General features: G+C 39.2%; 1 protein-coding gene across 1 annotated transcript in view; it reads left to right on the plus strand.

Moving 5' to 3' along the window:
- LOC104127527 (collagen alpha-6(VI) chain-like) overlaps positions 1–27,146 on the plus strand; it is a 62,014-nt gene extending 34,868 nt beyond the window's left edge. Inside the window, exons 21-28 of the mRNA XM_009640204.1 lie at positions 11,834–11,896; positions 14,084–14,120; positions 14,781–14,792; positions 17,474–17,967; positions 21,884–21,977; positions 23,318–23,989; positions 25,360–25,432; positions 26,987–27,146. Of these exons, the coding sequence (XP_009638499.1) occupies positions 11,834–11,896; positions 14,084–14,120; positions 14,781–14,792; positions 17,474–17,967; positions 21,884–21,977; positions 23,318–23,989; positions 25,360–25,432; positions 26,987–27,146 (1,605 nt within the window). The remainder of the gene's footprint in view (positions 1–11,833; positions 11,897–14,083; positions 14,121–14,780; positions 14,793–17,473; positions 17,968–21,883; positions 21,978–23,317; positions 23,990–25,359; positions 25,433–26,986) is intronic.
- The last annotated feature ends 753 nt before the right edge of the window (positions 27,147–27,899 follow it).

A 27,899-nucleotide genomic window follows, 5' to 3' on the forward strand; every position in this document is an offset into this window, starting at 1 on the left:
CCGCTTTGTATTAAAATTAGCTTCAGGAGGTCATTTCCATAAGTCCCTCCCCACTGCGCTTGCTCAGTGCCTCCTGGTGGTGGTTGTCGGGGGTCGTGGGGATGAAGGCTGATGGCTCCTCTTCGTCACTGCTAGTAACCCCTTGTTCTTGCACAGACTCAGTTGCTCCTTGGCTCTTGCCCAAACTGCAGGGTCGGTGCAAACCAGTTCTTAAGATAAACTCCTGGCTCTTATCAAAAACTGTCCTTCGTAAGGAGCCACAAATCTTCCTGCGTCAATTAGTTCTCATTCCTTCTAGTCTAGCAACCTTGGCAAACCGTTATTATCCTTTTGCTTCATTCCCTCCCGATTCTTCCCGTCCTTGAATAGGGTTCTAAATCTACTAAGTAACTATACTACAGATTTTAGAAAAACATCCAAACTAGACACTACTTACTTTAGGAAAACATCCAAACTAGACACTATTGATTTTAGCAAAGCAACAGCAAGCTAAACAATACTGACTTTAGCAAAGCATCAGCAAACTAGACAATAAGGCCTAAATCTTATGCATACAAGCCGCTTACATCTGGGGGTCTTTTGACCCTTAAGGTATCACTGTCAACTGCCAAACATTTTCCCAAACACCCAGCCATGTGTTTTCATGAGCTCCCTTCCCTTGTACTTCAGACATTTTTAGTGAGATGTGGAGAAAGGGAAGTATAGCTGCTGGTTTTTGTACTGAGCAGATCGATGGTCATGAAACCAGCTCGACCTCCTGCTTTCGGGTCTGATTGCCCTTGCTCTGAACTCACCGTCAGGGCTACTGGGTGGAAGGCAGGAGAGAGGTGAAGGATGTTACCCTCTGCAGGCATTTTGTTCACTCAGCTCATTTGCGCAGTATAGCACCCACCAACAGAAATTTTCCCCTTTCCTGATCAGAAGCTGTCTGGTACACTAAGGAGATGATGCTGAGTTCCTCCCTGTGGCAGCCTTCCCAGATCTTCCTCTGTCCCTCACTTCGCTATTTGCCATTGTCCTTTTGAAAATGAATGCTGGCAGGATTCACACAAATTGATTGTTGCTTCTCAGAAAAAAAGAGTGAGACTACTGGTTGCTCTATATGAGACAGTACAAGCTATAATTGCTTACGTGGCTCCAGTTCGTTGGCATGCCAGTCAATCAGTGGCTTATAGGAGATGAGTCTTGTTTTCACTGTAAACACTGCTCCCTTTAACTTTGTTGTTGAAAACATAATTACATGTATGCAAGGGAGGGGTTGTATTGATGAGAGCAGAAGGCTGCTTTTTATCTAATATTTCTGTTTTCTATAGAATTAACGCCTGATTTTTTTAGAACCTCATCCTGTGGAATTTAAAGCTACATTTTAGTTGGGGACAACCTTGGTGCTGCAAAGTCACAGTCTCCATAAACCTATTTTAGAATCAAATGTAATACACTGGGACTATCGTGCCCTACCCTGCTTCTGATGTGAGCACCAACTTCACAACAGACTGGTTTTGAACTGTAAATGTCCTGTAGATCACTCACATATGTCCTCTTCGCTATTCTGATGCCAAATTCCACGATTGTCATGGAAAAGAAAAACTGTTTTCACTTGTTTTTTTCAGAGGTCACTCAAGTCCAGATGATATTTTCTCTGTTGTGTGCTTATCCATAACAATGCTGTCTTTTTGTCTTGAGAACGAGACTCTTAAAGCAGTATTTTCTGCAGGCATGGAATGCTTACTGTTATTTTGGAAATATATCTTGAATGCTTCCTTGATGTGACAGTTAATTAATTTTTTTTATATGCAGTCTTAATTAAAGATACATTTCCCAGCAAACATTTTACCGTGGGAACTAACTGCTTATCTTTATCTCCCTCCGCCAACAGTGAGCTGCGGAGGCTTCAGTTTGACTTATGAAGCATGTCTCATGATTGAATTTCACTTATTTTTGTCAGTTCTGTCCAAAAGGTGTTCAGTTTTCTTACTGTCTTCAGTCTTTTGCAACCAGTCCTTGGCATTTTGCTTGAACGTGCTGGGTAGATGTCAATGTTGTGTTTATTTGCAAGCGTGGTATTCAGTGGCCAAAAAGGGAATTGATTTCCTGTCTTCCAATTAGCACTCAAGTTGTCATGCTGCGTGAGGTGGGTCACAACCACCAGCTAGTGACTAGGAATCATCTCTCACCACTTGTTTTCTTTGCCCAGTATTTGAAAACCCTTTCTTAAAGAAATCTTATATCAGAATATGTTTATACAATACACTGCATGTTGGCATATGACACCCAGGACTGCTATTTTGTTCTTAAAGATGTCCCTAGCGACTCCTCTGCTCCCCCTAGCAGAAGTGGAGTCACACCCTGTTAGAAAAAACATTGGAGATGCAAATAATTAATCGTGGACTGATCAGTAGCAGAGGAAGGAGAGGCAGAAGCAAAGAACCAGGGGTAGACTTTCCCAGGTACACAGAGCAGGTCACAGAACCACATCAAGAGCAAAGGCCTAGTCAAATTGCTTAATCCATTAGACTTTGTTTTGTCCCCTTTTCTTGCCTGCTGTAGTTCACCCCAAGGAAACTGCTTCTTGTTCTGGTAATATCACTTCTCCCCAGGAATGAATACTGTGTGGTTACACAGTTCCTTATATCTACAAAGCTGTTAGTTGTCAATAATACTTTTGGCGTCTGACCATATCAACTTGCTTTTGTTTGGAAATAAACTGTTCAATTTCCTTATACTCTAAAGTAGTCCATGCTAGGTAGACTGTTTTGAATGCTTTGAAGCATTTCGGTTGAAAATTCAATCCTGTATTACAGAAAGACAATTTATTCTTCTATTTTTATGGCATTATTACCTGGAATGATTCTAGTCTGTGGTCATTCAATCTTTTCACTCAAGTTAACTGTATCACGTATTATGTGATATGCTGTTCTGGGCACTGGAACAAGCATTGCCCTTTCTCATGTCCCTTCCCCTAACAACTCAGTGATCTGCAAGATACAAAGAGTTTTTAATATTCCTACTCTGTGTTTCAGAATACAAATATTTAATTCACACCGTTCCAATCCTCACCTAAGTCCGCTGAACACCACTCTGTGTTGCTGGGGTTTTTTTGTTATTGTTGTAAAAATAAAGTTACTGCAGTACTGCAGTTGCAGTACTCTCGCTGGTGTAAGCCTTACTTAGCACATAGTCAAATCAATTTCCAGCCCCACTCCACACATTTGCAAACACCCTGAGAGATGATAGAGATAGTAATCTCCACGTATCTGTCCTGTATTAGAGAAGAATGTGCTTGTCACTGCCTCCATTGCACAGAGAATGCAGAAGAGTACTTTTCCTCTTCATTACCCTATAATGAGACTTGTTCATTTTAAAAGATGCTAAAGAAATGGAGAGGGCTCTGTCTTCTTGTCTGTGTCTTTTCTACACCCATTTAAAAAAATGTGAAAATGCATGTGCTTCTTTAGAAACACATTAGGTTTGGTCTTTTAGATCTGTTACATACAAAGGTCTGTGGTCACATTCCGTAACAGGAAACATTAATCACAGCTTCTGGAAGCCAGCTGTGAAGGGCTGGAAGGGTAGGTCTGCCTTTGCCTTGATGTATCATCCAAACCCTACATCTGTTGATTTTCTTCAGAAAAATCTTTAGAATGGTGTGGCTTTCTTTAGGATAGCGTGGCCCCTACACTTTGGCTACAAATATGAGGCCAAGATGCTATCCTGGCTTGCTCAAGCAAAGTTCCCATTGCTGCTGATGCAGTGTGGGCTCTCCTGTAAGAGCAGTCAGTATTTTGTCCTGCGGGTTTTTAAATGGCCATGTTGTTGGAGAGCTGCTAGCAATTTGTTAAGATATTTTTGCTAAGTATAGAGTATACGGACAAATAATAGTACTTGTTTGGCACTGACAGAAGAAAAGATTGACATGATGAAGACTACAAAAAAAGTGTTATCCCAGTAAAAGCAATAATGGCCTCTATGTTTTTGAAGCTTCTGCTATTTAAGGGAGGGGAAAGAAAGAAGTGGAGTGTGCTATTTTACAACAAGGAAGCTAAGTTTTATTTACATTGGCTGACTATTCCCTGCCAAATACCTGGAGGAAAGCATTTAATTGGCACTATATGAGTTGGTTATTGTCATTCTGCAGCCAGATATTTCAGAGAGAAGATACTAAAGGATGTGGCAAAGTTTCGTTAAGCCAAACTCTTCTTATGTCAAAAATACCTACACTGGATTAAAGTCCTGGAGAAAATAGGATCATGTTCTCTGACCCACTTTCAAGACAAATTCTATCAGTATCCTTAAGTTTAACTTACAAGTAACAGAATACCACCTACAGTTTTCTTCTGGTTAGTTTCCTCCTTCTCAGTCATTCTCTTCAACTGCGGATTGCAGATGAATCCCAGAATCAAACAGGAAGCTTGAAGTGGAGGTAGAAGCTGATCTTATTGTTACGTCATCTTGTGTATTATCCGGAAGATCAACCTTTTTCCTGGAACCTCAAGGGTCCCTTTCTAGGAGGCTCTAAGGAGCCATAGATAGTGGTTATGTAGCATACAAATTTTATGGCATTAGTCAATTTTTATGACATGTAAGTCCAACTTGAGAAAGAGTCTGTGTGTTTTCTCTGTTTTCTTATTTTACATCGTAGTATTTGTCTCCTTTTGTTTATTTCAGAGTGAACCAGGTGCTGTGGGTCTCGCAGGGACTCCTGGACCTCCTGGGAGAACAGGAATTAAAGTAAGGTTCCCTTAATTAAATCACTGTATTAATTTTGTCGGTTTAATTCCCTCGCTTAATGTTGTTGATTTAAAAATGGCTTGCCTATTCTGTTCTTGGAATCCACATCTGGAACTATTTCCCAAGTAGAGGTCCAGGGGATGTCTGCAGGATCAGTCTCTTGATCTGAGTAGCAATTGCGTGTTGAAGTTTAAATAAGATTTATCGTGTTTCTTTTTGGATTACATTTTGTATGGTACTTGAATTCCATTGAAAAAAACCCAAGCAAGCACAGCCAGCAAGGTATGCATGTTAGTTATGGCTCTGGCCACAGCTGCACAGAGCTTTTCAAGCGTGTAAGCTTTTTAGATCTGGACTTTCTCTTATTTGAAAAGCCTCCTTCTGCCAAAGTGTGGACTAGAAAGTTCAGGGAAGCAGAGTTATAAATTATTTTGTTTCATCTATTAAACCTTGAGATGTAACTTTTACCCTCTGGATAGTTTGTTAATTCTGTAAATTGATAAGCTGTTTGTAAGTGCTTTATAAGGCTGGTATCATTTGCATGGTAAACCATGTTGTGTTGTGTAGTTCTTCCATTAAGACATAACAGCTTGTGTTTATTTGATTAACTCTTCCCAAAAGAAATTGTAAGCTCTGTGACAGGCTAAAATAACTATTGAAGGGTGTGGGGGAAAGCTTTGTATAACCAGAGATCAGAAGAAGTGATTCCAGTAAAAGTATATTATAATAGAATTTCAGTGTTTCCTTTTAACTCAAAATTTCAGAATTATGACAAGCTGAGAATCCAAAAGACAAATGCCTGTCAAAATTAAGAGTAACAATATTTAAGGTGAAAGTGTAAGATGTTTGAAATGCTTTATTTATGTATCTTAGGATGTGTAGGATATCTCAAAAGTAAACAATCATAATTTTCATAGACATAAATTCAGGTGTCTCAGGATATACACAAAACTTCTTTTGAGTGAGATCACTCAGTCTAGCATTTGCACATCTAAATATAGGGTAAATGCAAAGTGGCTTTTAACATAAAAGTTGGGTTTAAGGTACTTTTTTTGCCTGCAATCCTGAGGCTGCTTATCTGATTTTATAAACTATAAGAAAGTAGCTTGAAGGTAATAGTGTTGTTATATCTTCTTTCAGATTAGTCAAATTCCTTCATATTTGTGGATGAGTGTATGGGGTTTGTCAGCTGGTATAGTCAGATAGTTATTCCACAGGATGAAGGAAATTCTTCCATGCCTGTTGAAATTGGATTGCGAGACTCTAAGGTGACTTTTTGGAGCCAGTGATTTTACCCATTTAATACTCATAATTTGTCACCCTTTAATAGAGGCTGTTTGACCTGGAACTAGAAATGTTTTGTTCTTTGGTTTGGATATCACATATTTGAAAAATCTAGTTGTCTGCCCATATTATGAAGATCTTCCTTTCAGTCTGTATTTAGAGAGTTAAAGAAGGACCTTCAGTACAGCATTTCAGATATCCTTTACAGAACCTCATTTTGAGATTAACAGTATCCCTTTAACCAAGCATGACTCAAATAAGTATGAGAATAGTTTACTTAATTTATGTTTTTTTTAATAGGGACAACCTGGTGATCCAGGACCAAAAGGAGAAAGAGGTCCACATGGTTTGCGTGGAAGGCAGGTTTGTACTTTCATTTTTATCCTTATGCTGCTTACTTTGGCTACACCAGAGCTGAAGCAGGAGGCCTGGCCTGTCCTAAAAGACAGGTAACTCAAGAAGAATTTTAGGTCGGTCAATTAAGGCCTGATATTAAATGTAATAACAGAAAGAATATAGATATTTTTCTTTCAGAATAACTGAGAGAATATAAATTTTAAACTACTTTTTGTGGTGAGTCTCCTAACAGTTCTATTAGATTTACTCTGAATGAATACAGGTGTGAATTCCAAGTGCAGATATGACCCCAAACCTTTGGTACATTCTACTGTAATATTGTAATATTGCTATTAATAGTATGGAGAAGAAATACCATTTCAGGTAGTAAATAAAGACCAGGTGCTTTAGGTTTTCAGTTTGAAGTTTCCTCTCTCTGATACTTTGGAATATGGTTCTAATTGTTCTGGTTGTGAAGAGAGTGTAAACAAGAGTCTGATTGGTTTCTATCAGTAGTATAAACACACAGTTTTGTGGCTGGAAAGCTGCCTGGTGGAAAAGGACCTGGGGGTACTGGTTGACAGCTGGCTGAATATGAGCCAGCAGTGTGCCCAGGTGGCCAAGAAGGCCAACGGCATCCTGACCTGTATCAGAAATAGTGTGGCCAGCAGGAGTAGGGAAGTGATCGTGCCCCTGTACTCGGTGCTGGTGAGGCCGCACCTTGAATACTGTGTTCAGTTTTGGGCCCCTCACTACAAGAAAGATGTTGCGTTGCTGGAACATGTCCAGAGGAGAGCAACCAAGCTGGTGAGGGGTCTGGAACAGCTTGGGGTCTGGAACACAAGTCATATGAGGAGCAGCTGAGGGAACTGGGGTTGTTTAGTCTGGAGAGTGGGCTACCCAGGGAGGTGGTCGAGTCCTCCTCCCTGGAGGTATTTAAAAGAAGGATAGATGAGGTGCTTAGGGCCATGGTTTAGTGGTGGGATGGCAGGGTTAGGTTAAAGGTTGGACTCGATGATCTCAAAGGTCTTTTCCAACCAAAGTGATTCTATGATTGATTCTTTTGGGGCTAGATTTTCTAAACATTTGCTTTGAGGTGCAGTTAGAGACAGTGCAGTAGTATTTTCACAGTAATCAATTGCAGGAGGATTTATTTTTTTTTTGTTAACTTGGCTTTCTCCTGTATGTATAATACCTTCCCTTCTGTTAGACTGGGTCAGCTTTGGAGACAATGTTGTCCATATTCCCATCATCCCTCCTGTCTTTGCGGGCCAAACCAGGACCAACTTCCACCTTTGTGTTCACTTTTAAGATGTTACTTCCCACAGACTGCAGAGATTTTGCTTCTCTTTATACCAGTTCAGGGGCACAGGGTGCGTATGTATGAGGTGGAATGGAGTAGAAGTCATCTTCCTCCTCCCCAATGTATTGCAGTCCTTTACATCAGATTTCCTGTGATTCTGTACTCCAAGGAACCTGATCAGTAAAATAAGGTGCTGATAGACGCAAGAAGAATACAAGTGCAAATACTTAAATAAAACTGGTCTGTTTACAGGGAGAAGATGGCGCTTTTGGATATGGCCTACCTGGAGAAAAAGGAGTAAAGGTAAAACTGAAAGAAGAATCATAAGGAAATTATTACTTTCTCCATTATTTTAGAAGTGATTTACAGTAAGAGGGAAAGCTGGGGGAAGTGCACCATCTATAGCTATTTGAATTTCATCCCGAAGCATATGGCATAGAACTCTAACCTACACAACTGCTGACTTTATTTCTAATTATCACTCACTATGACTAATTCACTAGCTGTTCTATGTGAGCACGTACCTGAGAACAAACAATGAATTGCTAAAATCAGTGTGGTTCACAGTGCATTTTGCACCCTTTACCTTAGACTGTAATGTCCCTGTGGCCAAGAGCCATCATTTGTCATGTCAATGAAGCTAGTTCATACTGTGATTCTAGAATATATTTCTGGTAGTGGTTGTAGGATGCAGGAGGCTTCAATAGATTTTTAGACAAAACTTGATGCTTTCAGGAGCAGGATTATATGATGTTTTGGCAGAAACACCAGGCAAATCACATCACAAGTTTCCTCCTAGTTTTGCATTCCTACAATTTATAAAATCTGGTGGCTGCAAAAATGTTTTTCATTCAGAATACATCTAAAGTAGTCATTAAGCTCCTTTAATGCAAACTACTGAAACACAAGTAATGCTATTCAAAGTCATTAGCAAGGTCCTGGTGAGAAGTGAGCAGTGTGGCCTTGGCGGTTTCTTTGGAAAGAGCCAGAGACTGTGGCAATTGTTGGTGAGATTGTGAGCAAGGAATGTGCAAGAAGGAGAAGACAACCTGGAGGTGCTCATCCCACACACTGCCAGAAGCATTATTGGTGGCTTGGTCCTGAGAAATACTGGAGGGAGATTTTGGAACCAGCAATAGCTAAATGTGCCATGAGCCTGTCCCTTGAATTCAAAAAAGTAAGAGTTGTTATAATCCTTAAAAGTTGCTCATATGGCACATTGCATCCCTGCAAGACAATGTCTCCTGGCCAATACCAAGCTCTTGCTAGTGTGTTTTTTGGAATTGAAAAATACAGCTTGGCATATCACCACTAACAAATACCAGCCTCTGCCCTACATCTGATTTACTAGAAATATACCTCAAGAATTTTCATGTGCTAAGATACCAATCTCCTTTAGCTGCCAGTGTAATGACAATTTCACTCTTTATTCATGACTGGTACAACCTAAAGCTGTAAGTAGATCCCCGTCAGCAGTATTTTTATATATGTGTGTGATCTTTCAATATATAGAATCATAGAATCGCTTTGGTTAGATGGTTAGATGGTTTAAGACCATCAAGTCCAACCTTTAACCAAAGCCTGCCATCCCATCACTAAACCGTGTCCCTAAGCACCTCATCTATCCAATATATATATGCAGTACAGACGTACATAAAATGTAAGTATTCATACATATACATCCAAAAAGCAGCATATTACTTTCAAATGCCAATTAAAAAACAACACTGGGATGATACTGTGAATTTAATTATCTCTACTCTCTGTGTTACAGGGAAATAAAGGATTTCCTGGAGAAACTGGACAAAAGGTATATGTTGGTTTTTTACCTCAACAGTTCTCTGGCTTTCATATATGTTAGCTTAAAAAATCTGTTCTTTACTGCGTTGTGGTCATATGGGTGTAACTCAGATGTAGCTGGTAGAATTATGCCATTCCAAAAATGGCAGATGCTATTGCTGATGTTTCTTTTTTAAAATGAGAGTAGTTTTTGTAGATAACTTTCTGTACATTGAGTGAATTTTTCTGGCATTTCGTGAAAAGAAGTAGGATATGGTTTTGTTAAAGGAGAAGGAGGGGTAACCTGTGTAAGTGTAAATGACTGAAAGCTTTCATCTGCCATTCTCCCCTCTCCAGACAGTGAGCACTAAATAAAAATGGATCAGGTGTTTTGCTGGGAAGAACTGATCTGATGCAGCGGCTATAAAATGAAGCAACTGTCACAAAGACATGAAAAGGGAAGGCCCAAATGTCCTGAATAAGCCCTAACTTTGAGGGAAACAGCCTAGATTTGAAATGGGCTTTGGAAAGCCTGCCTATTGTTTGCATTTGTCCCTCTTACAGTTTACTCAATGATGTTGCTCTGTGTGCAGTCTTTTCAGCAAAGTTTGAATTTACTGCATCACTTTAATCGTTTAAGCAAAGACAGTGTTTGTAGGTAGGTGTTTCTTCTGAACTCCAAGGATCCAGAGGCTGCCACACAAGTGGGACTCGCAGTGGGTTTTCCTGCTCCTGAAGCTTCAGATGAACTTGCCTTTTGACAGGAACTTTGGGAAAACAGCTTCTGCCTTCCCTACAGTAAAAGTCAATGGATGTAGGAGGTCTTGCTATGCTGCGTTGTATGACGGTGTCAGCGTGAATTCATTCAGGCTAACTCTGTGCTACTAATATATGGACAAAGGAGAAAAAAGAATTTTGGAGAGAAATAAATTGGAAATTTATCAGCAAAAGTCCTAACCTTGCTTTACTTTCAAGTGCCTAATTTTGCAAGTCCAATAGTCTGTTGACATCATGTTTTATATGGCAAGAGTTTACAAAAAGATAACCAAACCACAGAAATAATAATCTTCTGAACATAAAAAAAATAGTTGGTAATTTATAAAGTAAGAGAACAAGCTAGCTTGTGTGTTTCTAATTAATTCTGTCAGTCTTTATTAAATAGGCTTGTGTTTGATATATGCCAACCACTAATATCCCTGTGGGCTTGTTACAAATTTTAGGTTCCTTATATTGAAATGCCAAAATACATTTAGCTGGGAAAAAAAAATATTTTGTCCCTCCACTGTGTTGCAAAACAGAAGTCGTGTTTATAGAAGTTTTTGGTAGGACCTGTTTTCCTAATAGGAATCCATGATTGCTCAAAAAATTACAAGCGGAGCATTTCCTTCAGTTAATTTATTAAGTAATACAATAATGACAACTGAGTGAAACAACAAATTTCTATCCTGTGGAAAAATGCAACACTTCTGCTTTCTTTTTTTTTTGGTCCCAACTCAGGATCACAAATTTAACAATCATACTTTCCAGAAAAAGATTGAAGCTGAATGTGAAGTATAGAGCCTCAACCAGTTCTAAAAACAATGAAGAGCTGGTTGATCAGATTGCCTAAATAGGACTGAGCTGTGAAATTGGTATTATACATTAGGCTTCAGCTAGTAAAGCTGCTTAACATCTATACTCTTGTGGATGTAGAGCTATGGCCACAGCAAAAGCAAGTTGCGTGCCAAATGTCTGACCCAAACCTTCCTAGTAAATGGCCATTTGTGTACGGATTAAAGAAGAATAAGGAGTACCTCATGTTCTGAGAGCTTGCTGGTCGATATACGATCCCCCATGGATGTAGAAAATCTGACAGGGGCTTGTTCTTGTTAATATCACCAGACATTTTCAATGTTCTGTGCACAGAAGTTGCACGTTAATATTTTCTCCAATATTTTGACTTACACAGTAATTAGGGAGTGATTAGACATTCCCTGTTCTCATGGGAAATCAGCATGTGCTTTAGCATACAAGTAGATAAATCACATTTTGGAAGCAGCACACTTCTGCCGTAGAAAGTAATATTTGGAGAGAATACATTGCAGTCAGCAGTATGGTTTTGGCAGATTAGAGGGAGAAGTGCTTTCACTTGTGTGAAACGAGATGTTGTGTGACTTTTATTATCTTATGATGCCGCATTAAAGTAACAGCTGCATCTCATTTTCTTTTTCCCTGGTAAAAAAAACATTGTCTAGGTTTGATTTGGGTTTTATTTACATGAATCTATGACTAATTTTTTGTGTGCAGTCTTTCATATCCCTGCATTTCTGTGGAAAAATGCTGTCATAATATCTGGAGAAGTTTGTGTTTTTATCAGGAGAGCCTGTTTTCACATTTTAATTACATTTTTTTCCAATTAACTAGGGTGAAGCTGGGGATGAGGGAATTGCAGGGGAACGTGGACTAAAAGGATATAGAGGCAGAATGGCAAGTACCTTATCATTGTTTGATGAATCTTTAATGTTTTTTTTTTTAATAGGCTCCTCCTCCATGTGCTGATTGCACACTTGTATTGATTTTTAGATGTTACGTCTGTCACTTTCAAAGCCTGCTAATGCTGGCCATGCTCTGTCCCTGTGTATGTCACACTGAACAGAAGCAATGAGCATTTCTGAGTGTCATACCTGCTGTTCCAGTTCACTTTCCTTTTGTGCTTTTTAGATAAAAAAATGCTGTAGAAGAAATTTGCTGGTTTGAAGAGCAGTGTGATGATCCCATTTACTCCCCATAAACTTCCTTGTCCTGATTTTTCTGGCTTCTTGTGTGTTTTTTTCTCCCTTTTTTCCCCTAAACTTTTCCACGGCTGAATATTAACTTCACATCTCCTCTGTTGTGACAGGGTGTAACATGGGCTGGCTGCTCCCTACAGAAAGGAGAGCTGGTAGTTGTGGGTGGTCACAAACCAGGAGGAGTTCAGCCCCAGTGAACTGGTTTTACTCAGCACTGCTTTTCCAAAAAGGCCAGAAATTAAACAAGGTTCTTGCCACCAAAAGCAAAGATGTGCATGTGCTAATTTTATTGTGAGGATTGTATTTCTAGATGGGCTTTGAACTTATTGGATTAATAATACACTTAAAAATTAGCTGAACTGCTAGAAGAAAATTGGTGCTTTGATGCTATGCAGGTTGTTTCTCTTGTAAAAGTGAAAATTTTATCAGACCTGATGCTCTTTCTTACTTCTTGTTTACACTTAAGTCAGTGGAACTTAAGCACGTAGCAAATAAAGGAAGAAGCAAGGAAATCCGTTGATTTCCGGTAGCAAATGTAAATTTTATGTTGCCTCTATATGTTCTTCAAATACTACATATCTCACATGCTGCTATTCATAGGGTATTCCGGGACCTCCTGGTCTGGAAGGCAGTCCAGGAGACAGGGGATCTCCAGGACGCAGGGTAAGACCTAGACTCCATATATTTTGCCGGTACTGGAAAATAAATTTGTTCTTTTTAATTTTGAATAGGAAAATAAGGAATGAAATGAAACATTTTCTTCCTGTTATGGTGGTCTTGAGTGGTAATATGTGCAATGTTCTGATGGTTCAGATGACTGCCATTGATGTCTTGTGCATATATTGTAAATTGCGTGATTGTATTACACCGTGAACTTCAGTATTTTATTAATTAAAACCAGATTGTGAATTCGTCTGTATGTAAGCACGAATCAGGTACTTCTGAATGCGAATGGCTAATTGTATACCTACAAATGTACTTTTCATAAGTCAGCATCTAAATGCCTAGCTTTTGCATGTTTGAAAGGTGTGCCTGACTCATACTTTGAGCCTCTCCTTTTAACTAATGCAAAGGACAATGCTTACTGTATTTTTTTCACTGTCACTAGCACAGTAAATTTAGCAATTATGTGTTTCTAACAAATCCTTTGGAAGTACCATTGTGGGAGTTCAGTGGCATGTATCTTAAGTCTCAAATGAAAGAGGCTCACTTTAGAAATATTTATTTCTTCTTCGACTTTATGCTTTGCAAATTCAACATGGTATAGAGATTGGGTTTGTTTTTCTCTCATTAATTGTTACTATTGCTAAGAAGTCTACAGCTCGTGCTAAGCTGATAGTTTCCCTGTACATTTTTGTCAGATATGAAATTATATACTGTGAATTTCTTAATAGCTTCAAAACAGGATCATAGCTGAAATTAGTTGTAACCACTGTGTAGAAGAATTTCTCAAAGTACTAGAGGTCTGTCCTTGCAAATAACAATACTGACAAATAACAATTACTGATCTTTTCTCACCCTTACTGAAATAAAAATGTACACAGATAACAGGTAGTAGAAACCTTCAGTTCTACTGTGGACTTTCAGTATCCCCATACAGTGGTAGACATTAAACTAAATACATAAAAATGCATAATACAATCAGCCCTTGGCTTTGGGTTGGTTTTTTTTTCCTTGTGGTTAGTAAAATATCTAGGCAATTAGGTGAGATGAAGATAACATTACTGTAATTTATTTTTTTTTATTATAGGGGAGTAAAGGACCGAACGGACAAGCCTCATTTTCTGTATGTATCCCTAGCACACTCCATGCTACAAATGCACACAATGCAGTAACTCATTGGGTAGTCATGTGCTCATGTATGCTTTTTTGTTCTTGTCCACAGCCATGTGAACTCATTGACTACGTCCGCAAAAAAAGCCGTAAGCATTCAGTCTTGTTTTACTATTACAAGCCCAAATATCAGCACTTGCTTTCTTCCCCATCTTATTAATATCATATTAGTTCTGTGTTCAGTGTGTCCATGAACTTACGGTGTCAGTAGGCAGGTGCTTGAAAAATGAAGTTAGGGCTCAGAATGCAAAAAAAATTATTTTTTGGTTGCTTAGAATAATTTCTATTGCCAAAGTTACTGTAATATAATTTATTGGAAATGCTAAGTGTCTTGGTATGCAGTGGTTCAAGTTACCGTGAAGTAAGTTTGCATCATTTTTTCCTAGTCTATCTATCCATCCTAATTCCTTAGAAAGCAACCACGCCAAATAGGGGGAATTTCTACAACTAATGATGTATTTGTATCTCTAAACTCTGGTGGAAACCCCTCCAGGAAAATATTTGGTCTAGAGCAGGGCCAGGTCCTGCTTGGCCTTTTCCTCCATTCTCCTGTAAAATCAGAGTTTTGCAAGCATACACAGCAGTGGAAGACAGTAATGCATGCATTGTTAAATCCCTGAAAGTCTTAACATCTGTAGAACTAGGGAAACTAAACTCAGTGTATGTTCCACCAGTGACTTTTGCTTTTATTTTTAAAACTCTTCAGATGCAAATTTTTTCAATTAAACTTTCTTTTTCTCTTTCTTTAGCTTGCTGGGATGGTGAGTACTGCTTACTCCTATGTCACTGTTACTAGAAAGGCAGAACGATGGCGTTCATTTGTCACACTGACCTAGCAGAGACCTCATAAGCTGTGAACTGCTTTGCCTTTGTAGAATTAGGCTCCACTCAACCAAACATACTGAGCTGTGTGTTCCCTTCACAGGGGCTAAATCCTATGTTGAGAGTCGGATGTTTACTGAACTGGAGCTTTAGTCTGTTAATCCGGGTTTAGCATGGGATATATCCCCTTTTAACTTCGGTATCTAAAATGCAAGTGTTTAGCCACCAGATGCTTCCCCTGCAGTTTGTTTCTCTCCACTAATGACTCAGTGAGGCTACACACGTCAATGTTCATAGATGTGGTAGGTGTTCTTAATTAAAACCATCAGATAAGATTTGGCCATCACTGGCTCAGTTTCAAATACCACATCCCTGTGACTGGCTATACTGAGCCTAAGCAAACCAGGGCTTCATAGTTTCTATAGTCTCTACGGCATGCACACTGTAACACAGACATTTCTCCTACTACGCATACGTGCTCTTGCCACCCACACAAATTCTACTCCCATTCTGCAGGTGGAGCAGCATGGCATAGAAATGCTAAGCCTAGGAAGTCTGTGGAGAGCAGGGAGTGAAAGTCTCTCAGGTCCTAGAACAGATCTGCTGAGCCATCGAGCGCATCCGCTTCCTCCTCCTTCCTCCACAAAGAAATGCTTTCTACTTGTCTTACTTATTGACTTACCTGCTGGGTTTTGACATTTTCCCCTCACGCTGCTGTTCTGTAGAACTTCTCAAAAGCTCTGATGCCTTTCCTTGTGATAAATTTTCTCCTGGTTATGCTTGACTGCTTTGACTTTCAAAATCCAGGCATGCCCCTTTTTGTTTAACACCAATAGGGGTGATTATCTTAACCACTGCTGCACGTATGACCCTCATTTCCATTCCCTGAAGAGCAGGCGTAATACGAAGCAGCCGAAGATTCTCCCCACAGTAACACAGTGCTTGACCTATTTGCCCCTCTCTTACACCCAGTGCATGTGCTGGCGCGTATTTGGATGGTACAATATGTTGTGAAATGTTCACGTGAAGGTAGGTAGGAGAAACTGAACTGGAAAAGTGCATTTAAAACTTGGAGCAGTTCCTTCAAATCTTGTATGTGTCACAGCTTTCTACTATGCAATAAAGGTTCACAGGCCTTCTTTGTGCCTTGTATCATTTTGCCTCAGCAGTATTTGATTTAGCCCTGTTGGTAAGAATATTGTTGGCAATGCCAAATAACTCCATTTTCTCCTCTGTCATTTTTCCCCTATTATCTATGTGGTGGTGGTGGTCAGTTCCTGTGCATGTTCTTTTTTGTTGTTTCTTTCTACTTCTCCCTGGGAGATATAGCCAGTATTATCCTTCTCTAACCCCTCGTAACTGCAATGATCTTGCAGCTTCAGCACTGCAGATTAATTTTCTTCCTTGTCCCTTCTCTGACCTTCTTTTCTGTTCTTCACTTCACTCCCACCAGTTCCTCCACTGGTTTACACAGAGCTGCCAAAAATTTTATCACACCTATTAATTTAAAACTTTCTCCTCTTTATTTGTTCTGATTTCAATACTGTTCTCCTCTGTTTTGCTTTGGGCTTTTTTCTTCCTGGCTGTCCACTTTGCATTATGGCTCAACGTCCCTCAGTCCTTGGGGTGTTCCATGCCTGACTGTTTCTGAAACCAGTGACACATAGGAAATGATAATGGAACTTTTGTCCTACACCAGATTGGGAATAGTGAGTCGGTAATCTTCTCCCTTCATGAGTGCTCGGGAAATGATCTTGTTACTACTGGAGTTCTGTTACCTGCTATTGCCTGTGGGTTTTAAATGACATTTTTCTTCGTGCTGCAGTAGATTATTTTTTTCAACACAATTTCTGCTTTTAGATGTAATACCGTGGCTAGAGTAATTGCAAGATGAAATGCGTTTTACTCCAGAAGTGTCACCATGCATTATCAAATCTTAGCAGTGCTCCTAAGAATAAAGTAGTAATAATAGCATCAAATCAGTACCTGGGCTGCACGGCCGTACCTGAGTTAGCGTAGGCCCACGCTGTGCCCAAGAGGAGCTTCAAAAGGGAATCCTGTGTGCTGGAAGTGGAGGATGCTCCTATGCAACCCAAGGCAGACTGTTGCAAGCTCGTTCTGAGGTGGGCAGTGGAGGTTCTGCCTCTGCAGGCACACCCAGCACGGGGGGCACAGACTGCAGCAGCCTCCCATCCCGCTGCTTCAGAGTGCAGGTGAATGTGGAGCTGGTCAGAATTTGGACAAAACCCATGATAATTTCTACTCTGGGCCCTGTTGTTGTCCTGCTTGGGTGATGCTGGAAAAGCCACTTTTACTCTCTCTGCTGCAGCTTCTCCATCTGTAAAATTGTGCTACTATAATTTAGCACTGTTTTTCAAATGTCTTTGTAAAACCTCTTTAGAAGAAAGAGCAATTTGTATTCTTCTACACCATGCTTCAGTGTAAGTTGGGCAGATTTTTGTCTGGCTCCCTCTTTTTCTTTGGGCTTGTATCAAGCAGAGGATGTAGTTTAGCATTTTCTCATTCTGTGCATGGCTTTTATGTGTGTTACTCTCCATGTCTGAGATGCAAGGGAAAGAAATAATTTGGGGGTGGTTTTTGTTGGTTTTTTTTTTCCTAGGAAAAGTGAAATGCCCAGTATATCCAACAGAACTGGTGTTTGCCTTGGACACCTCTAGGACACTCACTCCTGACGTGTTTGAACTAATGAGGGAGATTATGATGGCAATAGTGAGTGATGCCAGAATCAGAGAGAGCAACTGCCCAGTGGGAGCCAGAGTCGCTGTTCTTTCCTATAACTCCGTTACTCACCAGCTGATCCGATTCTCAGAGTTTCACAACAAGAATAAGTTACTCAACGCACTAAAAAATATTTCTTACCAGAGTTCCTCCAGTGAACGCAACATTGGAAGTGCAATGAGATTTATTGCCAGGAACATTTTCAAGAGAACTCTACAAGGTCCTAATGTGAGAAAAATAGCTGTGGTTTTCAGCCATGGACCTGCTGCAGATGCATCTTCTGTTAAACAAGCTGTCCTGGAGATGAGTGCAGTAGGAGTCATTCCAGTAGTTATTGCTTTTGAAGACACACCCCATATCTCCCAAGCTTTCCTGGTAAGAAATTCACTAAACTTTTCTTCTTTATGCTCAGTAATGTTAGTTTAAAACAAGAAACCTTAAATGCATTGGCTTATGCTTATCCCACATGTAATGCTCTTGAACATAGCGATTTACCTGTATCAAACTTTGATCCAAATTCTGCACACCAGTAGCTCTCAGTTAATCTTTAGTGATGCTAATGAAAGGTGTGGAAACACTGGAGATTTTATAAGAATACCTTAGCAGACTACAACAAAGATAATGTGTGCAGACCATAAAATTAATGGATAACTTTATAGAGGAAAGATTTTGTGGTCAATAACTTTCTGATTAAAGCATCTGTTACAACTGTAATGCTTGGGAACTTTTCCCATCTGCTTATAATCCTGTGAAGCAAATCATGGAACAGCCGGTTCTCAGCTCTCTAGATGGTTCCTTCTAAAATAGTAAAAACTCACAGAATGTGTTTAGTAGAAAAACGTTCAATGTACCAGCAAGCCTTGTACAGTAAGTGGCTAGCTGCAAATTCCTTGTTTTATCACTTGGCAAAGAAGCTACCAAAAAAAAGGTGGAATTATGGAAAATGCTCCTAATGCATAATAAATTATTAAGAGTTAAAAAACTCTCTTGTTCTTTGGACTAGAATTTCCATAGCTTTAATATTTATGAAATATGTGTAGCAATGAATAGAAAAAAAAATCAAAGAACTAAAATATTGAACCCTAGGTAAAACATTACTAATGTCTGACAATCTTCTATTGGCATGCTTGCATGCTAAGTGTTTCAAGAACTAACCACAGGAATAGTCCTTGCTCTCTTAACTGTCTGGTTTTCCTGTTGGCTGGACTTCAGGCATGAAATCTTGTGAGGATAAAAATGTAGTATTTTAACACTGGAGATTTCTGAAGAAGACGATTCGTCCAGTGAACCTGGAGTAAGCTCCATGCCTCCTCCTTGCGGCCCTGTTACTAGGTGTAAATGATCTTCACCAAGGTGATAAACACAACATTAGTAAAGGACGTCCACTTTCACTGCCAAGGATACTAGGGATTCTAAAAACCATTTCTCAGATTAAAAAGCAAGCTTTGGTTTTTAGGCCAGTGTGATTTGAGAGCTTTTACTGAGGCTCCTTTTCATCACCCTTCTGGGATGCTCTTTCCTAGAAACAAATGCAATGTGAGTAGTAAAGGAGTGTGGTCATCTTTCCCGCACTGTGTATGTTGTGTTTTCCTGACAAAGTATTTCAGATGCTCTCTCTTCTTTTCAGTGGCAAATGGTTCATGTGCTGGACTTTGTTTTTCTATGAAATAGCACTGAAATAAGGTTACTAGCTTTATCTCAGAGAGCGCTTGTCCTTTAATTTAAGTCTCCCTTTCTTACCGACGATCAGTGCAACTGAAGATTCTTCTCTGCCTATTCCATTATCTCTTTGCTTCCAAGTTCTCTCCTAGTTGTAACAGTCACTTTTACAAATTAAATGAGACCACATACTCGGAGATACAAAGTTAGGAGTTGGCTTGTGTTTGTAGACTGGATTTTCAGTATTCTAAAATATAGCAGACATCAGCTGGAGTTTTGTCACAGAAATATCTATGGCAGTTCAAGGTCTGTACTCTTTTTGGTGTTTATCATGGAGGTTCCCTAAAACCACTGAAATGTCTGTGGGAACCTTATGGGTCAGTGTGTTTGGAACTCTGTGAGAGTAAAAGGAGTAATTTCCTAAAACCTTGGGTTACCAGCACTGTACTGTCTTGCAAAAGACCTGGAGGTGGATATTTGAATACAAAATGTATAAAATAGGCCAGCTTTAGTGTAGGGATGTGCATCTCAAAGGTACACCTCTGTCCAGCATCGGCTTTCTATCACTTGTGAAGGTGTTCATGATCAAGAATGGTGCTAAATCCTTTCCTCCCTTCTTCTTTCATGGGCTTCTGGAAAGTTATATGTATGAGGTATCATTCTGAAAAAACTTTTATGAGGGTACTCTATCTCATGGCTGCGTGCCTGGCAGGTGTCCTGTTTTGCTTCGTGCTGCCTCATATTGGATGAGGTTCCTTACTGTGAGGAACAGGGTGAAGAAAGAATGGTGTGGAGCTTCTGCTTCAAAAGAAAAACTGTAAAATGCCTCCGCTTGTCTGTTCTGATGCAGAACAGTCTTCTCATAAGTAGATGTCCTACTTTTACCTATGAGTGAATGCACATTCATTTTATGAAATAAGTTCTCAGGAACGTGAGTAGTACTTTGCCACCTGATGTGTTTTCCTCTTGCAATCTTACTGTCCATTCTTTGACACTTTTCTAAAGAAAATGGGTGAAAGGCTGATAACTGGGCTTCTACAATCTTGCCTTAGGAGAACAGTGCAGGGAAGGGACATTGGGAAAAGGCTTATCATGAAGCAGTGCTTCTGATGCAATTCACGCACAGTTTTCACAAAGGAGAAACTATGAAACAGCATGAGTGTAGGAAGTCTTTTGAACTGGAAGACAAGGTTCAGCTAAGTAGCCTGGCTACTTACTTGAACATTGTGGCCCACCTTGCAAATGTCTCCGATCCATTGTTGCAAAATCAATTATTAGAGTTATGTTATTAAGGTAGATGGCCCTCATCACTGATGACTTCAAAATCCTCAAGGCAACAAACTGTTTCTCTTGCAAAGTATGAGGTGAATCAGTGGTGCCCATAGAGCAGCTAATGAAAATTCAAAACCTGTTCTGAGGTGATTTCTGCCTTTTTCTTAAAATTTAAGTAATAAATCTCAAAATTATTATTAGCCACATTGCTGTTGATAGGGCATTTTGTACAAGTACTGCAGGTAGACTTTATCCTCTAAAATAAATTTCTAGATACTGCAAGTTCACTAAAGAATGGATTAATTTTTGTTACTCCACTGTTTAGTTTCTGAAAGGATATTACACTCTGGTCACTTGCTGTAAAGAAAAATGTTAGAAAGGATTTCATAACTGTAGCACTTCATTTAACACGGAGCATGGAGATTTTGTGGCTTCAGACAAATAGTGCTATAAAAAGCATTCTGGTCTCTTTTCCATGAGGTGCATAAGTATTGTTATCTAGCAGAACCAGGGTGTCTGTAAGGTGAGGAACTTCTTTTTAGGAGGATGGCAAAGCTCTGTGCAGTTTCATGTGTATGCCAGACTTCACTGGCAGACTTTATGGCAGTTTATTCATAGTTTAGGTATATATAATAATGTATGGAAACAACACATATGTATAAATAGATATATCTAAACATGTATATGGATGATTATGAAATGTGTAAGATTTTTGCCAATAACATGATTTGAATTCCCTTTGTGTCCATTGGTAGCTTTAAAAAATATTTTAAGAAGAAACAGCTATATTCAAATCTAAGTGTTGAAGTAATATTTTAAAGAGGACAAGAAATCTGGAACCAGAAACCCTTGGTGGTGTTTTAGATAGGTCTCAACTTTGCAAGAGATCACTCCACATCTGAGACACACCCATCAACTCAGATTGCTTAGTTAGTTTTTTCTGTAGATAATTTTTCTACCTGAAGCTTTTGCCAGACATTTGGACCATGTTAAATATTTTACATTTGAAAATCTTTGTCTGTCATGCATTTTGTCACACTCCAAGAATGCAGAATTTCCACTTGGATATGTCAGCTGAGGATCTGGCATAGACACAGATAGATATGAAGTCTTTTGCTTGTTTCACAATAGCACTTGAAAAATGGTCTTATCTTATTTTAGGACTTAATTAGGAACAAGTCTGTATGAGATTACCACAACTGGATATGTGCACTAATTGTCTGCAGCGCATCCCTTCCCCCCTCCACAATGGGTCTTCTAGGCCAAGTTTGTGCACTGAATTTACACTTCATCAACAGCAAGAAATCATAGAGCACTTACTCAGCAATACTTACCCACTGTCTTTCTTTTTTGTGTCTAGATGGATGATTCTGGATTGTTTCAGGTGCTAAATGTTCGTGGTACAGAATATAAGGAAGTGTCGCAAAGATTTCATTTGTGCACTTTGTGCTACGGTAAGACCAATACAGCATTTTGAATTGTCATTAAGGGAGAAAAAGGAGTATTATGTAGATTGCATAGTGCATGTAGAGCAGTGGTAATCAATGCCAACTTCTGTGAAACCAGTATCTTCCCAGACTGCTGAAGACTGGTAATATGGCTAGAGCCTACATCCTTCTCTCCTGCCTTTTCCTGACTCTTCAGAAGATCATTTCTGGTCTTTCCATCACTATGTAAAGCTGCAGAGTACCCCTATGTATTCCTACTGACACATAGTGGTCAGAAAGACAGATGAAGTATTAACAAGGAATATACCATTTTGTGACTCAGCTGGTGGTCTGACGTTCATGGCATGTGAGGTCCCGTGACTTATTTATGATGAACCTGTGCAGTGCAGCAGCTATTAGCACACCTATCAACTTGGGAGAAAGACTTGTTATTCTGCTGGAATCTGGACAATCTACTTGCATGTTCTGAATCTGAGTTGGATTTACTTTTCATAGAAAGTAGCTTGAAAGATTAGCAAATATTTCAAAAGTCTTGACTGCAGTCATTTTGCAATGTTTGAATATTGATTTACTTTGACTACTAACCAGAGTCCTCAACAATTTGGTGAAGGTCACCAATATCACAAAGACTCTCTTCTGTGAATAACATCATTGTGAAGATTGACCCTTGTACTTTCTGCAATACTGGGAAAAAAATACAACTCTGCAAATGCCATTTTCTTTTCTTGACCCGAAGTTCCTTTTCAGAAAGCATTGATTTCTCCTCTTAGTGCCACAATATTTTAGGTTTCCTCAAAAAGCTTCCAGCAGTTGTAGTAGTTAGGAATAAAACTTCAGTTTAAGTAGCCACATAAATGCATTCTTACATGTTGCCCAAATGATAAAAAGTTACTATGGTTGATGTGTGCAGTGATCTCTGTCATAACAAAAAAATGAAATACCTTAGCAAATACATATTGAAGTAAACATGAGAATTTTGGGTTAGTGTTGATTTTAATGGGAAGTAAGGACCTGGTTTCACATTTTTTCGAAAGCTTGCTTTTTTTTAAACCTGTCCAAAAATAAATAATTCGCTATTATATATTATTATAACTCTATTCCTGTGATTTTTTTTATTTCAATGGGAGCTAGAACACCAACTGTCTTGCAGTACCTGGTGCATAATTATGTGTTTTGAGTCAGCCTTTATTTTCCTAACATGCATTGAAGTCTTTCTAATAGTTTTGTTCTTTTTTTTTTTTTTAAATTGGGCATTCTGACACTTTAGATCTGTGATCATTCATTGTTACACCTTTGCTTTTTAATTTGTCAAAAAAAATACGAATTAATTTTACATTCTTTTGCAGATAAATGTAAACCAGATGCCTTTTGTGAACGCCCCAGGCGCCGTTTACTGAAGGAATATGTGGATGCTGCATTCATTCTGGATAGTTCACAGAAAATGAGTGGTGCTGAATTTGAGCAAGTCAAAGACTTCATGAGCAAAGCAGTCACTGCATTCAACATTTCCTCAGATCCAAAAACATCTGTTGTAGGGGACAGAATAGCTCTGGTGAGCCATGCACTACCAGATTTCAAAGCAGGCATAGGGAAGAGGCCAGTAAAGAAAGAATTTGACTTTGTTACCTACAGCAATGAAGACCTAATGAGAATATATATTAAAGAATCTCTTCAGCAGCTGAATGGAGAGGCTGCTGTTGGCCATGCCATGCAATGGACAATTGCTAACATTTTCTCAGGGGCTCCCAATCCAAGGCCACGCAAAGTTATCATCATTATATCTGCTGGAAAAACGAGCCAATGGGACAAAGGAACATTAAAAAAAATTTCCCTGCAAGCTAAGTGCCGAGGCTATGCAGTGCTTGTAATTTCACTAGGAAAGTCCTATGACAGAAATGAACTGGAAGAGCTCGCAAGCACTCCTCTGGAACAGCATTTGGTTCAGCTTGGCAGAATCCACAAGCCTGAACTCGACTACGTAATGAAGTTTCTGAAGCCATTCATACGTTTCCTCAGGAGTAAGTTATCACATCACAGGTGGTGGGGGTTTTTTTTATTATTTCCCTGTGAATGTTCAGTATTCTGTAAAAGCACTGGATGGATAAGATCAGGGTGTACTCACAGATGTGCATTGCTGGGCAGGTTATATTCATTCTCCCCTCACAGAGGTTTTCAGCCTCATTCTTTGGATAAAATCAGGGATTATAGCCATCCTCCTTCCTTCCAGGAGTCTTTATTTTGGTGACTGACATGTATAGGGCCTGTTGTTTGCCATCGGTTTCACAAATTGTTTAGCCAGGAACAACTGACGGAATGGATATGGCTTTGATGCTGAAAGAAGCACTGCTAAGATTGCCATTGCTATGGAGCACAGCTGCTTTTTCTTTGCCTAGAAATATCCTTGATTTTGAGAACTAAATATTTGGTTATAAAAACGTTCTTTTCAAAAACACAAACACCACTAACATTCTCGTGCAGAGTACCCTCACCATCAGATAGTTAAGGTTTTCCATTGCCTTTAGATTCTGAAAGTCACTAAGACCTGTGGCTTTTAATAGGATGGAAAGTCCTCAGCGCAGTTCGTTGAGCAACTTTGTCCTGGTCTCATACTGTATATTCAGCAAGGAAAACTTATAGTTAGAGAGGAAAATCAGCCATCAACAGGGTTGTTTAAATACAGGCCAATGGAGAATGCAAATGGGAACTGAGTTCAGAATTAATTTTATAATGCATATATGGGAATCCTGCTATGCTGCTGGGAGTTAGAAGAAAAAATTGACTGTGGGGCTAAATGCTCTATATTGGAGTGAAATATTGACAAGTGCCCTGCTCCCCCATTAAAGATCAACTCCAGCTGACCTTCAGTGGGATCTAGGTAATTCTGCTTCATCCCTTTTGAAAGTCTAAGACCTAACTTTTTTGCTCTTGTAAAAATATAAAATCTGTCTGTCAAATGAAAATTAGAACAGACTAAAGATTGCCTGTATCTGCTCCAAAGTGTGTTAAATTGTGAATATAGACCACATGAAATGACATCTGATGCTATGTTATTCATAGACTTTGTTAGTGGCTTCTAGATAAAAAGTCAGAACAACTTCCTAAGTAAGTAAATAAATAAATAATATAGTATAAATGTAATGTTCACATTCATCTAAAGTTTATTTGTGTCTTTAATTTTTTTCATTCAAGTTAATTGCACTTTTTCCTATTGATGGGCGCAGAATCAGACCACCATAGCACTCATCTCTATATATATGGTATTTGTGATATGTGTATAAAATGAATGAATTCATCTCATTTGCAGCTATTCTTGGATAAAAGGCTAAGCTTTGTCAAAGTTTTCTAAATCCCACAAAACTAATGAATTTTGTTACTGTCTTCTGAACAGGTGAGGACAACTACCCGCCAGAAGAGCTCAAGGCAAACTGTAGCATGCTCCGCATTCAGAACCAAAAACCTGTGTAAGTCCATTATATAATTACTTGAATATCAGGGGGTTAATGGTGAATAAGATTTGCTTTTGGAGCACTCTCCTTGCTAGGTGTTTTTAACAAATTTTTGTTTGATTGGTTAAAAGTCTGTTTGATTAGCAAAGACAGAGTGGAACTGGACCATAATAAGCACATCATTAGAAAGCAACAGTATACCATGTTATGTTTTAAAACAAGTCTAAAATTGTTGTACAAAATTAATGATATCCCTTGTATCATTTTTGTGTTTTAAACTTACCCTTGTAGTCACCTAAAACTATCCATTGTGCCCTTCTGAAAATTTCCAAGTGCCATAATATATTTTAACACTAAAATGCTACTTTTTTTTTGTTACATGAAGGCTTAAATGTAATGAGAAAAGAGAAATCAAAACTAAGGAGATCAGTCCCTGCCAGCAGCCAGTTTTGTGACCCCTCCTGCCAAAGGTATTCTGAAACTGAACCAAAGTGCAGAGGGCTCACTTTCAATGCAGAGTTTCCCTAGGGAACTGCCCAGTAGGACACACACTGGAAAAGAGCTGCAAGAGGACTGCGGGGTGTGTTCAGGTCAGCCAAGGAAACACGAAGGCAATATGAAACACGAAGACTCCAAGCCATTGCCTTCAGGGTTACTTCCCCAAAGTACAACCAAGAACAATGTGAAAGTTCCTGAAATTTTTCTGATTTGCATTACTACCGTGTAGACCGTAAGAATCCCTGTTATGTAGGCAGGCACGTTGTCAGTATATATCTACTTGTTAGGTCAGCTTTAGCATGAGCCTGGGGAAGAATCAGAATTCTTGGATTAGAAAAAAAATTGTGATAATCATGAGAGAAATCAAAGCTTTTGAAATCCTTTCCTCCTACTCTTGGAGGAAAATAGCTAGAGCAGCTGGTAGAGGTTTTCGTTTCTGTTTTCTTATGTTTAGAAATACCATCTCTTATTGGAAGTCACCCTGTTCTGAGTTTTCTCTAGCAGCAGTTCACATATACATTACCTTGGATCATGGCTGATAACAGCAGTATCGCTGACTTGCAACAAACAACTTCGTTTCTTATTCTCACTAAAGAATGTCTGTGTTTTCTTGAGATTTACGTATACATTCTTCTGCACTTCTATGCACTGTGCAAAAGCATTTCTAACCTTCATGCACTTTTTTTTAACTATGTATAGATCAGTTTTTAAGACTTAGTTTTTCAAGAGAAGTGACCACAAGCAGTCAGGAAAGAGAACATTGTTTTGATACCAAGAGAAAATATGTATTTTCTTGTTCTGTGTAGGAAGAGGTTTCAGTTTTCTTAAATGGCATCTTTTAAGGGGAGCAGGTGGGGGTGGAAAGAACACCATGCCAGCTGAAAATTTATCCTTTTTTTTAGCCCATTAAATTGTAATTTCAGCCTGTTTGTATTTCTGTTACAATTAGTCATTCAATTCTGTCAACAGGCTTGAGCAATTTTCTCTAGAAATTCACCTCCCTTCTGATTTAGGAGCTACCTGTGGATGTTTTATCACCACACATCCTGATTGTGTCCTGTTTATCTCTAGCTTTGAAATAGAAGACATGATTGCAGACCGTGCCACCATAGAGGCTGCTTCATTCATTCCTTCCTGGCACTCAAGAGGATTGCGGCACTCTGATAGAAAACATACTCCTTTAAAAGCAAGAGTTTTCACCAAGAAGAAACAAAAATTGAGTGAAATTTAAGGCACAGTTTTCAGAAATGTGAAGCCCTTCAGCCCAGCTGAAGACAGTGGGGGCTGTGGGTGAAAGGAGAACCTCTGTTTGAAAGAAACAAGCAAGAAGGGAAAATTGTAACACTATTACACCGCCAAGCCCTAGATGGATCCTAGTTCATCCTTACAATACCAAGTGGAAGGAGGGGGATCCCTTCTTCAACCTTGCCCCTGCTTCAAGCTGATCGTTTCATTACTTTTCTCCTTCTCTATTTGCAAGTGAATGATTCACATAAACCTCTGTCTGTTTTCTGACAGAACCCTCTGTAAGGGGGATGGAGACCTGATGCTTTCTCTACTCACCTGCTGTCTCTCTTCCCAGTTAGTTTTTTAAAGCACAGAGTTGTGTTTTGGGTTCACTCAGCTCCATGCTGTTTCCAAGATTTAAGTGAATACAAACTGAACTGCGGAGTACGTGTCAGAATAGTCAGTAGGCTCTTAGTGGAAAGGAGCAGACCTTGTTCTGGAAAAAGTCCCGCAAATCATTCTTAACCTTTTCTTGAATTGAGTTTCCTGAGAATGGTTTTTGGGGTTTCGCAATCAAATGTTAAATCATGCTTCATACCTTTTTCCTAAATTCTTTCTAGCTTTCATGCCCTTCCTGAGGTTTGAATACCATGTTGTAAGAAGAAAAACATCACTGCCATGAAGACACGAAATGGATTTCCCATAGAATTTTCTGCTGTTTGGCATCCCTTAAGAATGCATTAGCAATGTTTGCTGA

This window comes from Egretta garzetta, unplaced genomic scaffold, assembly GCF_000687185.1.
Source record: "Egretta garzetta isolate BGI_Z169 unplaced genomic scaffold, ASM68718v1 scaffold96, whole genome shotgun sequence".
Classification (NCBI taxonomy): Eukaryota; Metazoa; Chordata; class Aves; order Pelecaniformes; family Ardeidae; genus Egretta; species Egretta garzetta.